Below are 13,465 nucleotides of genomic sequence, written 5' to 3' on the forward strand. Positions count from 1 at the left end.
GGCACATTAATCCTAAGAGATGAATTTAAGGAAAGAGCAGAATGAATTCTGCTTCCTTCACTTCACGTTCTAATTTTAATTAAAGAAACAATGGTAGTTATGTCACATCTAAGTTGAGAATGTACAACCTGCTATTTTACACACTGCTATAGACTGAATATGTGTCTTCCCAAATTCATACATTAAAGCCCTAATCCCCAATGTAATGGAATTTGCAAGTGGAGCCCTTTGGAAGGTAATTAGATCACAAGGGTGTAGCCCTCATGAACAGGATTAGTGCCCTTATAAAAGAGACTGAGGAAAGATGATCTCTCTCCTCCCCAAGTGGAGACACAGCAAGAAGTCAGCTGTCTGCAAACCAGAAAGAAGGCTCTCACTAGACATCAAATCTGCTGGCACCTCAATGGTGGGACTTATCATCCTACAGAACTATGAGAAAAGTTTGTTGTTTTAGCCACCCAGTCTATGATATTCTGGTATAGCAACCTAGGCTAAGGCAGACAGATTGTAGACACAGACACATACATGCTTTTCTTAAGAAATTACAAAGGTCCAAAAATATATCTACTAATTTTTTAAATGTTTATTTTATTATTTTTTAAAGATTTATTTATTTGAGAGGGAAACGGAGTCTCCCAAGCAGGCCCTGCACTGAGCGTGGAGCCCAACACGGGGCTCGATCTCACAACACTAAGATCCAAAACCAAGAGTCAGACACTCCACCAAATGCACCACCCAGGTGCCCCTCAGATGTTTATTTTAAAAGTGAAATTCATGTTGCACAAACACATCAACATCCTAAACACAATAATGGTACTCTAAAGTCATTAAAAAGCCTGAAGAAATAAAACTTCCATCCCATTTCACTTATGACTCTTTTCAGCACATAGATTGGTTAAAATCTATGATAAAAATAACAAAAAATAAGTAAAGATAAATAGGGAGCAAAAAAAATTATCCAAAGTTTGCCAAAGTATTGCCTTATTTATTTGACCTCCTCCTTTCTCTTCCATAGAAATACTTACACCCTTTGGGGATTCCGTTACAGGAATTTTCTTAGGCCTTACAAATTCTTTAACTCCTTAGCAACACGATTTACATCTTCAGTTTGTCTATGCTTCTGTTCACACTTCGAACTCGGGAAGTCTCGGCTATTATATGTTTAAGTAGGACATCTTTAGGCATCTATGGACTGTAATCAAATGGCTTTGTAATGAAGTACTGTATTCTCACCGCCAGAAGACCAGTACTGGAGGCAGGAATAGTTGGTGGCCACTGAATATTAAGTCTATTCATAGATGCAAAACACAATGACCAAGAGCCCTAAGAGGTTTCCCGGAATATAAACATTCCCTTTTCACTCCCTTGTAAAACACACAAAATATTTTAAAGAACTTGGGACTTACCCTCAAATAAACCTTCCGGAACCTCCTCCTGAGTCATTTTCAGCTCTGAGTACTGAAGGTGAGCCCTCAGACCATTCCATCTAAAGGGCTTCCACGGTATGCTTTTCAATGAGTAGAATAATACTTGATCTATGTAGAATTCTAAGTAATTTGAAAATAAATTCAGTACTCTGACTCCAAGCTAAAGTGCTAAACTACTAAGCTGATTCTAAGTGTTTTGAGCCGAAAACAGGTATTAATTTTGACTTTGAGAGTTCAATGCCTAAAAACAACTAATAACCGATACTAAACTATGCTAAATACTGAGAACATTCACCACAGCCACCTAAATATCCAGATAAGGGGACAGGATAATACCTAGTTACTAGTTACCATTTCCCATAGTCTTTCTAAACAAATAAAAATAACCTTTTTATTATTATATTACTCTAGTTAACAAAAATAAAAACCAAATATTGTTATATTGAGATAAAGCAGGGAGGATCTAGAAATGTGGTTCTTTTTCTTGTCTCTCCCTAACTCAAAGACAATGTAGGAAGATAGAATAGATGCAGATTTATCTGATTGATGTGAGAAGAATTTAAATGCTGTAGGTAAAATACTTAGGGTAGAGGTGACAGAGCTAGAATATTTAAAACATTCATCTCAAGATACATATTTAGTTTCTAAAATAATAGGCTCAACCTTGAATTTATATTAATATGTGATGGTATTTTGCCTACATAGTGTATAGCTAAGATGCAGCAATACTAATACATATAAAACATTCCATTTTTATGAAAGAAATTATTTCATGTACTTTGAATATGCTTTATAGTGTTCTAACATAAGTGATAAAATTTTTTCTTATACTGCCAACTTGTCTTTATTTTGGAATAAAATAATTTCTGAAAGAAGAAAATCTGCATAAGTTCTCTTCCTTATTTTCAGTTAAAAAATTTTGCCCAATTTTTCTAAATTAAACCAAAAACTATGTGAGTTTATGTTTCAAAAACATTTTAGTAAATAAAAAGTTATTTACCCATTTCTGTCATTCAAATGTACTATTCAGAAGAATTTTGCAAAGCTTTAACATGATCCAGAATAAGATTAAGAGCAAAAAAGAAGTATAATCTTTAATTCTGGGGAGAAAAAAGTTTTTAACTGCTCAAAGAATTTTCTTTTTCAAAATTATGTATATGTTCAGTTATAATAAAATATTCACCTGTGTTAAGTTATATCGTGATAGTTAGCACTCTTATTATTTGAAGGAGTATTTGTTCACATTTATTTATATTACCCTGACAAAATGGTAGTTCTATAATTTAATAAAACACTGAAGTTCAAAAGTTGGGATAAATACAAAAATGTATCACTTGATATCTTAGGTGTGCATCTTCCTTTATGATAACAAATACCAGGCCATGGACTAATTTAACCTTGGATATGTAATACTTGTTAACACTCAAATGGGTTTGCAAATATAAACATCTCTGCTCCAGCATAAGCTTGAGGGGAGGATGCAAGTATGTGCAAATGAGTAGTAGAAGGGAATGATTTTTATTATGGAAAGATGGGAAAAGGAATGGATCCCTTTTTTAAAAGGAACAGATCACATTTATTAAACAATTCCTTTACAAACTTTAGATCTTAGACCTAGTCGCAAAGAAATTTTGGAATTATATTCAACAGTCTTACTTCTTTTTGTTTAACATCTAGATACTAAGTCACCCAATTTAATCATCTTTAAGGGAACAATAAGGAACCAAATCTACAAACAGATGGGAGTATTCTGATGCAGACTACCTGCAGTCTAACTCTATCACTTCACTGGCCAGTCAAACCATAAAAGAGAATTTAAGCTAACTCAAATATTAGGGAAAAGCTGGGGGAGGGGAGAGCCTAAAACATGTCAAATATGCTTTCTAAGAAATTATGCCTCACTGCATAAGTTAAACATGAGAATTTCTACCTCAGTAAATTTCTCATACAAAAATAACCTAACACTTATATATGTTTTAGTATATAAAAGGACATAATAGAAAAGTAGAGATTTGGTGTGTTTCTTAAATCTTATTTACCAGGAGTTCTAAAAATGAAATTATCACCCTGAATCAGAAATACTATCATTTTAAATTTCACTACATAGGTTTCTCAATAGCTCACCAAAACAAATACCAAAAATTCCCCTCACAAAAGCACAAACACATAGGACCAGTAAGTTGGAAAGCTGAAAAATATTAACTTCAAGGAGTTCATTTTAATTATGAAAAGCACTGCACTTCTAGAAACTGGTGATACTGAAACAAAATACCAATATCCATGACCAATATGTAAACTTATAATGATCCAGGCAAAATGTGCATCTCGCTGGTTAAGCAGAAATACTTCTTTTTACAAATGTCTGAGAAACAATGCTTAAAATTATACAAGGTTTGAGAAACCTAATTTAACAAAGTTTTCATGAAAAGAGAAAACACCAAAGTTGGTAATAGTAAAAGTCTTTTGGCTTTCTACAAATGATAACTTCAGAGCCATAGACCTTTGAAAGCACAAGGTATTTTTCTAGGAAAAATAGAATGATTGTATGCTGTGTTTCCTCTACAATCTTATGTATCCGAGTCACTCCCAGACCCTGGCTCACTGTTATCCGCACCATCGCTTTCTTTGTCCCAGTCTTTCATGGACGCTCCCATCATGAAATCATCACGTAAGATTGTCCATCCAGGGCCCTCTTCTGATTTCATTTCAGTCTGAGGACAATTACAGAAAAAAACATCAAAAGGCAATTTAATCATAAGGAAATAAAAAAGCCCAAGCTACAAAACAAACTTATCAACACTTAGTTTCATAAAAGGAATGAAAACAAGACAAATCATAGTTTAATTTATACACTATGATATAGGCACAAATATGTATTAGAGCTATATGTTAATAAACTACTTTTAACCCCATAAAAGAATCATGGAAGCAAAAGAACAGGGGGAGGGAATATAGTAAAGTCTAGGTTTGCTATCAATTTTCAAAATCTGGAAATCAATACAGACTTAAATATAACATTTAGTGATGATTTATTAGAAAAATTCTGGCAAATTATTTTAAAACAAATAAATATTTAACAAAGGCTTATCACACAAAATAAAAGAGAGAAAAGGAGACTAACTTGGTACTGTGCTAGGTTTTTATAGATGTTATCTCATTTCACATTTGATAAAAATGTGAACCAAATGTTCTTTATTTAGGTTATGATCTCACTGCCTGACCTAATCATGTAATCAAAAGACTAAGCACATGCTAAAACGATAAATAACTGAAGGAGGCAATAAACATACTAGGTAGTCAATTCATTTTGCTTATCTATAGGATTTACATAAAACTATATGACAGCCTAAGAATTACAGCCTTGCATTTCATGGTACAACAGCACCACCTTGTGGTATTAAGTAATACAATATATGCAGAACTCTTAAGCTCCGGGATTTCTTTCCTTCATTCCACAAATATGAGAACTGTGTATCAAGCACGGTTCTTAGTGTTGGAAATACATTCATGAACAAAACAAAGTCCCCATCTTCCTGGAGCTAACAGTCTATGCCTTCCTATTTATATCATTCATAAAAGACAATGTTGGAAAACTCCCTAATTATGCAAGAACCCATGATATTTGGCCAGAAAAGTGTTATCTTTATGGGAACTATTAACCATATAAAAAGCAATTTTAAAGAGAAAAGATATTAAAGACATTTTCTAGGTTACAAGAGATTATTTATCTAATTCTGCTGAAGGTACCTTTTATTTTTAAAAAACATAGCCCTGAAACAGTCATTCCATTTAGAAAAAAAAGGACACTATTACAAAACAGAAAAAATATCCCATTGGATTACCCCTGTCTTCCTGGGATCAAAGAATCAAGCAAAGCTTGTACCTAAATATAATCTAAAGACTGGAGAGTATATAAATGTGAGCAAAGATTTCAGAATTGACTTAAGTCAAACAGCACACTTTGTACTATAATTTAACCAACGTGAAGAAAGAAAAAATATCTGTTAGTTAAAAACCAACAGTAAAACAATTGCAAAGCTTCTCATCAGCCACACTGATATGGGAGTAAGCAAGTAAGAAGGGAATTTATAACTCTCCTCATGGAGTATGCTAACACCTTCTCCCCTCATTTCTACAATATCAAACCTACCTTCCTAAAACTATTCTTGCTTCTGTTAGATTTAGTTACGTAACTGGATAAAAGGCTGTTTTCTTTGATTCAGCTCAAGTTTTCTTTGCCAATCTCCTCACCTTAAGTAAGAGAAAGAGCTGTTCCCTTGAAGAGAACCACTTAGATGCAATAATGAAAACACCTCTCCTGCCAAATTAATCAAAGTTTTCAAGTAAATTCTAAAAAGTGTATGCTTCCTGTTATAGTCATATGCAAGTTACTGACTAGTAAAGACTTAACCCTGACATTAATGTTTGTGTTTACATATGAATATGCACAATCTCAGTGGTAAGCTTCCATGTTCAGACACCTGCACCCAAAGCGCTATCAACATGCCGCCAACCACAAGAAGGCAGACCTCTCATGCCTGAGCTCAATGCAGACTGTTTCCACATGAGAGCACATCCTGACAGCCCACTTCTGCGGGACTCTGAGTTACTCCTTTACCAGGCAGCACCATAAAAGCTGTTAGCACCAAAAGAAAGGAGGGAGGGAAGAAGGGCAGAACAGGAACAAAGCCTTCAACAGGTAGTTCAGAAAGAAAGAAAAGATCCATAGTGGACCAAAGGAAAGGACTCATTAATGAAAATGTTGAGACCAACTGCCTGGCCCGCTTGTCTTGAAAGACAATTATGATGTTTACATGTTTAGTATCTCAGGCAAAGAGAAGCATCTCTCAACGGTCTGATTTGAAGAGTAACAATAAAGTAAAGCTTTGTTGGGGGATTCTGGTGGTACCATTTTTGTTTTTTCAGCAATCGACTGTCTATCAGTAATTTTCCAAGTGTGGTCCCCAGACCAGCAGCGCGAGCGTTAGTATCACTTGTTAGAAAATGAAAATCTCAGGCCCCATTCCAGACCTCCTAAATCAGAAACGCTGGGGGCTAGAGCCCAGAAATCTCTTTTAATAAGCCATCCAGTGCTTCTGATACTGGCCGCAGCCTGAGAACCACCAGTCTATAAAAGAACAAATATTTCTTAGTGAGTTTCATTCACTGCTACAAGACCAAGTACACATTATGGCTGAGAGAGGAAAGATTTTAGATTCTGGAAATCCAATGTTAAGACACCTCACGGGATGTTTTATCAATTGCCATCATCCAAGCTCTCACATTACAGTGGTATTTTTTTTAATTTTTTTTATTTTATTATGTTATGTTAATCACCATACATTAGTAGTGTTCCATGATTCATTGTTTGCGTATAACACCCAGTGCTCCATGCAGAACGTGCCCTCTTTAATACCCCATCACCAGACTAACCCATCCTCCCACCCCCTCCCCTCTAGAACCCTCAGTTTGTTTCTCAGAGTCCATCGTCTCTCATGGTTCATCTCCCCCTCTGATTTCCCCCCCTTCATTTCTCCCTTCCTACTATCTTCTTTTTTTTTAAACATAAAATGTATTATTTGTTTCAGAGGTACAGGTCTGTGATTCAACAGTCTTACACAATTCACAGCGCTCACCATAGCACGTACCCTCCCCAATGTCTATCACCCAGCCACCCCATCCCTCCCACCCCCCACCACTCCAGCAACCCTCAGTTTGTTTCCTGAGATTAAGATACAGTGGTATTTTTATACTGTGAAGCAACAATATGGAGATTAAAAAACAATAGAAAACTTAGTACAAACAAGTATGGGTTAATATATTTTAAAAACAGGTATTTTTTATAATATTTGTCCTGATGGCAGCTCAAGAAAAACTCTGTTTTAAAGGCAACAGGATGACCCTTTACGTTCTATGCCTACACTTGCTAAAGAAATACACAGCCAAAAAAAAAGGCGGGGGGAAGGGGGAGAGTGCACATAAGATGGCAGTTTGAACATAAACCACTAGTCTTGCTCAACTGCAAAACTCAATAAAACAACAGAAAAGTGACTTATTATTTTAAAGATATAATCCACAAGGAAAAGATCCAACATCAACAGTGTGGAAATAAGATGGACTAGAAGAGATTGTCTTGGCAAACCCGAGAAAGCTGACTCCTAAGACTGCAACTGTCAAGCTGTAACCAACCCAATTTACACGGCAGAATCTTCAAGAAACCAACCAACAAACCAAACCCCCAGGAACTAGCATTCACTGGGTACTTTTGGAAGTGAGGGTAGGAATAGAAGGATCAAAATAAAGAGAACTAGGTAAACCTTATGTTGAGAAACAATCAGATCTCTGGATCCCCTTCCCCATTCCACACTAGCTGGGTGGAAGACTGAAGGTTTAACCTCTGGAGAGGTAGTGGGCTAAGCACCGATGAAGGCACAGGTATAGTACCAGAAACAGAAGGTTAAGTCACACCCCCCCCACACCCCCCGCCCCGATAATGAGTCCCAACCCTCTTCTCACTTTGGGCTCCCCAAAATGCTGGGAGGCAGACCTTTTCCTTCAGGCAGGAGATCAGGAATACTCTAGAGAAAATCCGGCCAGTCACTAATAACCCATGGAGAGAATGCTACATTAAAGCTCCTGTCACATGGACAACATCCACATGCTCACAACTTCATGGTCTCTTTGGGATTATTTGTTCTAAATCATGAACAGACAACTAAGGACTATAAGAAAGAAAAGAGAGAATAACAAACACAAAATTATATTAGAAATTATATATTAGAAAGCACCTTATAGGAAAACAAAACTGTCCAAAGAGGCGAAAATACCATTAATATCCTCAAAGAGGAGATTATAGTGCATCCACAAAACAAAAGCAGTTGCTATTTAAAAAGAAACATTAAAAGAATAACAAGGAGCTTGAAATTAAAAACATGATGGCAGAAATAAAACATCAATACAAGGGTGAGAAGGTAAAGCTGAGGAAATCACCCAGAAAATAGAGTAAAAAGAAACAAGTGATGGAAAATAGAAGTAAGATAACTGGAGGACCAGTCCAGGAGGTTCAACATACAATAACAATTATGCAGAGAGAATGCAAATATGGAGGGGAGGAAAATCAATGAAATACTTTAAGAAGATTTCCCAAAAGTAAAGGATACACACTTCCAGAATAAAAAGAGCCCTCTTGAATGTCCAAAACACAAAAGAAAAACCGAGTCACATCAAGGACATCATGTAAAATTTCAGAATAATAGGTACTAAAAAAATATCCTAAGCTTTCAGAAAGAGAACAAACAAGTCACATACTTAGAGATGGCCAGGAATCAAAACAGATATGGATTTTCTTATGAGCAACCCTAGAAGCAAGAAAGCATGAGACCCATTCTTTCAAAACGCTGAAGAAAAATAATTTCCAGTTTAAAATTCAATACTCAGATACACCATTATTCAAGTACGAGGACAGAACAGAGGTACTTTCATACATATAAGGTACCCAAAAGTTTACTTCTAATTAAGCCTATCTTGGGAAACTACTGAGAATGTCCTCCACAAAAACGAAGAATAAACCAAGAAGAGAAAGACACAGGATAGACAAAGTAGGCAATCCAACACAGGAAAGAGAAGGGGATTTCCAGGATGAGAGTAAATGGAGACTCCAGCATGGTAACTGAGCATTGGGCATATAGACATTCTGGAACATGGCACCATCGTTTTAACCTGAGAAAAACACTGGAAGATATGCTTTACCAAAACAGTGGGAATAAACCAAGAAAGAAGAAATGAGATCCAGTAAATATGAAATCCAATCCAGGAGAAATTCCAAGGATCACAAAAAATATAAATCCCAGGATGACAACTGTGAAGCAGGCCAAGAGAGCAATCAGCCCAGAAAAAGGAGAATGGGGGCCTCTAGGAGAGAGTATCTCAAAAATATATTACCTGAGGTAATTTGATTTTGAAAAACTAAATAAACTAAGGAAGTTACATATGAAAATCAAGGCAATTATTAACTCAAGGAAAAACAAATAGAAGGGAAACAAGTTAAGAATACAGAGATGCATAAATGCCAATATAACCAGCTAAAGGAGTAAAAAGTGGTTGTCCTGGGGTAGGAGCCATGAAGAATAGGCAGAATAAGGCAGAAAACCATTTACTAATAATCCTTTTGGCAAAATCTGGCCTTTTAAACCACATGGATAAGTAAAAATTGATTTAAATAGGGAAAAGGAGGACAGCAAGTAATGAGAAAACAAACTATTCCTTGATCATTTCCACAAATTCTAAGTTTTGTAAGCCTCCTCTAAGATCTTCCCAAAAAATCTCCCCCAAGATACCCTTCCGGTTTTATTAACTATGATTCTGTTTCCCTTTCCAATTTATTCAAATGAAAAAAATGTTAAAAACATGAATTATAATATGAAACTATTATGTACCAGAGTTTACATAATACTGCCTTATTTCTAATTCTCTCAAGATTCCTAGCCAGAAAGCAACAGTCTTTCTCATCTTATAGAAGGAAACTAAGGCTCAAAGAAGTGAAGCAACTTACCCAACTTCAGTTAATAAATGGCTGAGTCAATACTCAAACCCAAATCCATGATCCCAATGTCTAAGTTCTTTCCATAATACGATACTGCTCTAAAACTTAGTAAGAATACTATATATTACTACATCACCTGTTATAACCTATAAATTACACAGTAGAATGAGTACTAAAATACACTGACAATGACTGAATATGTTTAAGATAATTTCTATAAAAGTCAGAACTTGGGGGGGGCGGGGTGCCTGAGTGGCTCAGTCGGTTAAGTGTCTGCCTTCGTCTCAGGTCATGATTCTAGGGTCCTGGGCTCCCATACTGGGCTCCCTGCTCAGCAGGGAGTCTGCTTCTCCCTCTCCCTCTGCTCATGCTCTCTCTCACTCTCTCTCAAATAAATAAATAAAACTTAAAAATAAATAAATAAAAGTCAGAACTTGGGAAAACTATATTAAACAGATTTATATAATATCAATTTACTGTATCTTTTCCATAAAGATGATTTATCATTAAGTATAAAAATTTTCTGAATACTTGGGACCATCCACAAAGAAAAGGTGGATCAGAAATTAATATAAGAAAAGAAGAAGGCTGAGGGAAATTCCAAATGTGTCATTCACTGGAAACACTTGCCTAGGGTGATTCCTAAATATATTTCATTACATGTTAAGACATCGTGAGAATTAGGATTTTTTGTTTTGCTTGTAAATGGAGGTAGTGGTAATTTGATGCATTACTTTTATAAAAGGAATGAAAACCAACAGAGTTCTGGATTTGAATCACAGTTAACTATTGATTACAACACTGAAAATCAGAAAGTTCAGAGGTCCAGGTCTTGAAAGAATAAATTAAAGATACTTCCCTTAACCTTGGTACAGATATATTGCAAGATACAGTTAACCATACTATACAGGTTAGGCACAGATATTTACCATCATCAGATGGAAGTTGTATTAACGTTAAGCATAGATTGGAACAATCAAAATTGAGCAGCTTGTGAAGCCTGTCAGTGTTGTTCAAAGCAGTACTAATTCAATGACCTAAAGCAACCTACAAGATAACTCTCTGGGCCTACATCAACTGAAAAGTAAAACTGATTAAATGCAAAAACTTAATGAAAACCACATGATGCAAGGAAATAATATAGTCCCTACCCTCATTGGCCTGGTTTTATACAAATATTTAATCAAGATCATACAGAAGCAGTCTGTGTCAATTCTGAAGATGAAGACAACCCTTAAAAATGTTAATCAGCTTCCATTTCAAGGTTCAAACATACATTGGCAGCTATTGAAAAGAAAACTGAAAACAGAGGTTTGGAATTATTCATTAGTCTAATACCAAATAATTAAGAGCTTAACCTCATTTCAATTCTGAAGGGGAAAATTAAAGTCAAATCCTAAAACAATAAACAGTATAATCACATCTATATTTAGCAATCAGCAATAGTTGTGATTTCATTGCTTTCCCTAAGAACGTTCAGTTTTCATTTTAATTTAGTTTCACCTAAATTAAAAAAGGTTCTTAACACACTGGCTAAATTCATCTTAATACCTTTATTGTTGCAAATTTTTTATAAAGCTATTTATAGTTGTAGTTAGTAATCTCCCCTCCAACTGATTAAAGCCTATCTGAAAGTTCTGCCGGAGAAATGAAGGATATATGGGAAATCCCTTTATAAAAAGATTTATTCTGGTAGAAAGCAACAGAACTGAACTACAGCCCCATATTTTTAGAATTTGAATATGAACATCTATGATTTTGTCATCATGCCAGATATTAAAGCATCCCACTAACCATAAAGGATTGAAATTTATTTATTTATTTATTTATTTATCTATTTATTTATTTATTTATTTTTGTTTGAAAGAGAAAGCAGAGAGAGCAGGTAGATGCTTATTCTTTTCACCTTTCTGTAACTCTGTAGGAGTTTTTATATTTATTTATTTTTTAAAGATTTTATTTATTCATTTGAGAGAGAGCAAGAGAGAGAGCACGAGCAGGGGGTGGAAAGGCAGAGGAAGAGGGAGAAGTAGACTCCCCACTCAGCAGGGAGCCTGATGCAGGACTGGATACCAGGACGCTGGGATCATGACCTAAGCCAAAGCAGACGCTTAACCAATTGAGCCACTCAGGCGCCCCATGGATTGAAAATTTAATCAGAAAGGGTTGAAATTTTCAATCTGGAATGTACAAGAGTTCTAATGAAGAACGTACAGATTCAAGGTTATATGGAAGATCCCATATCAGTACAAATTCAACTTCTCTCTGATTCTCAAAGAATTCTTAATAAGCAATTCCTAATTGTCTCGATCAATTTGTGCCTTCTTCATTTCTTCACACACTTGTTTTAGTTCGTTGTAACTGTTTTACTAGGACAGTATTCCAGGCAACAAGCCCATCTGGGCTTTGTTTTTGTTAACTATTGTATAGTATCCAGATTCCTGTACAGTTTACAAACTTAAATGGGTAACTTATAAGATCCAAACAAGCTAGAAAAGCATTTAGTAGGCTATCCAAGGAAAAAAGATTAAGATGCTGAAATTTTGTCACCTTTAGTTATAGTCCAAGCACTTGTTAAATGTAGAGAGTTCTCTAAGAAAACCTAATTCTGTGTAGCTTTCCAAGAATTCAGGCCTAACACTCCTAAAAAATATGCTTCTTTTGATGTTTTTTTTTTTATCTGCTGCACTATTTTTTGTTTTAATTTCAATGCTGCCCTGGATTTTACCATGTACTAAATACTTATGCCTTTGCTCAACGTGGATCTATCTGGCGGCTTCCATTCTAACTTGCTATCTATACATCTAACTTCACAGAGTTAAGTTTGAGGAAACATTCAAGCAATCCAGATGTTCCTCATTGTTTATAATCTCTTACGAATTGTTAGTAAGTTAAAGTTGACTAAACTGCCTAAAAGACAAATGTAACACCTCAAGGAGCCTTTTGACACAAGTGCTCTATATATTTTTAGACTCAATTAGGAGCTTGAAACATTGAGAATACACTCTGCCAGTTCGACTCTTAAAGCATATCTTTGTTCTTTTATCAACCTCGTTATATAGTACACAGATGAGAATTCAGACTTATAAACGAATTAGTAGAGCTGTGAATTCATCTAGAAAATAGACACTGATGTTTTAATATAAATTTGTTAAAAAGCTTAAGTGAGAAAACATGTAAAAGTTCTCTGTAAAACTATGAAATGTTATATAAACAAAATTGTTATATCTAGTAAAAATATGCATACCATCAATCTACCTATGAAAATCAACAAAAGATTTAAAAATAAATGGACTGTCCTCACTAGAGTTCCCTGGAAAAATGGGTGAATCCAGGTCTGGGCCACAGAAAGTACAAGGTTCAGTCTGAAAGCTTGTGCCCCAGAAAGCAAGAAAGTACCCCAAGAAAAATGAGGTCATGTCAAAAGGGCACAAGAAGCTACTTTGCATTGGTTCCTGTCGTCACATTTGTGAATTTAAGCATCAAAAAAAAAGCA

General features: G+C 35.3%; 1 protein-coding gene across 1 annotated transcript in view; it reads right to left on the reverse strand.

Moving 5' to 3' along the window:
• Positions 1-2,995: 2,995 nt before the first annotated feature.
• The window catches only part of RRP15 (ribosomal RNA processing 15 homolog), a 40,584-nt gene continuing 30,114 nt past the window's right edge, over positions 2,996-13,465 (reverse strand). The window contains exon 5 of the mRNA XM_021698437.1: positions 2,996-4,138. Coding sequence (XP_021554112.1) covers positions 3,995-4,138 — 144 coding nt within the window. The 3' untranslated portion in view covers positions 2,996-3,994. The remainder of the gene's footprint in view (positions 4,139-13,465) is intronic.

This window comes from Neomonachus schauinslandi, chromosome 6 (genome assembly GCF_002201575.2).
Source record: "Neomonachus schauinslandi chromosome 6, ASM220157v2, whole genome shotgun sequence".
Taxonomy (NCBI): domain Eukaryota; kingdom Metazoa; phylum Chordata; class Mammalia; order Carnivora; family Phocidae; genus Neomonachus; species Neomonachus schauinslandi.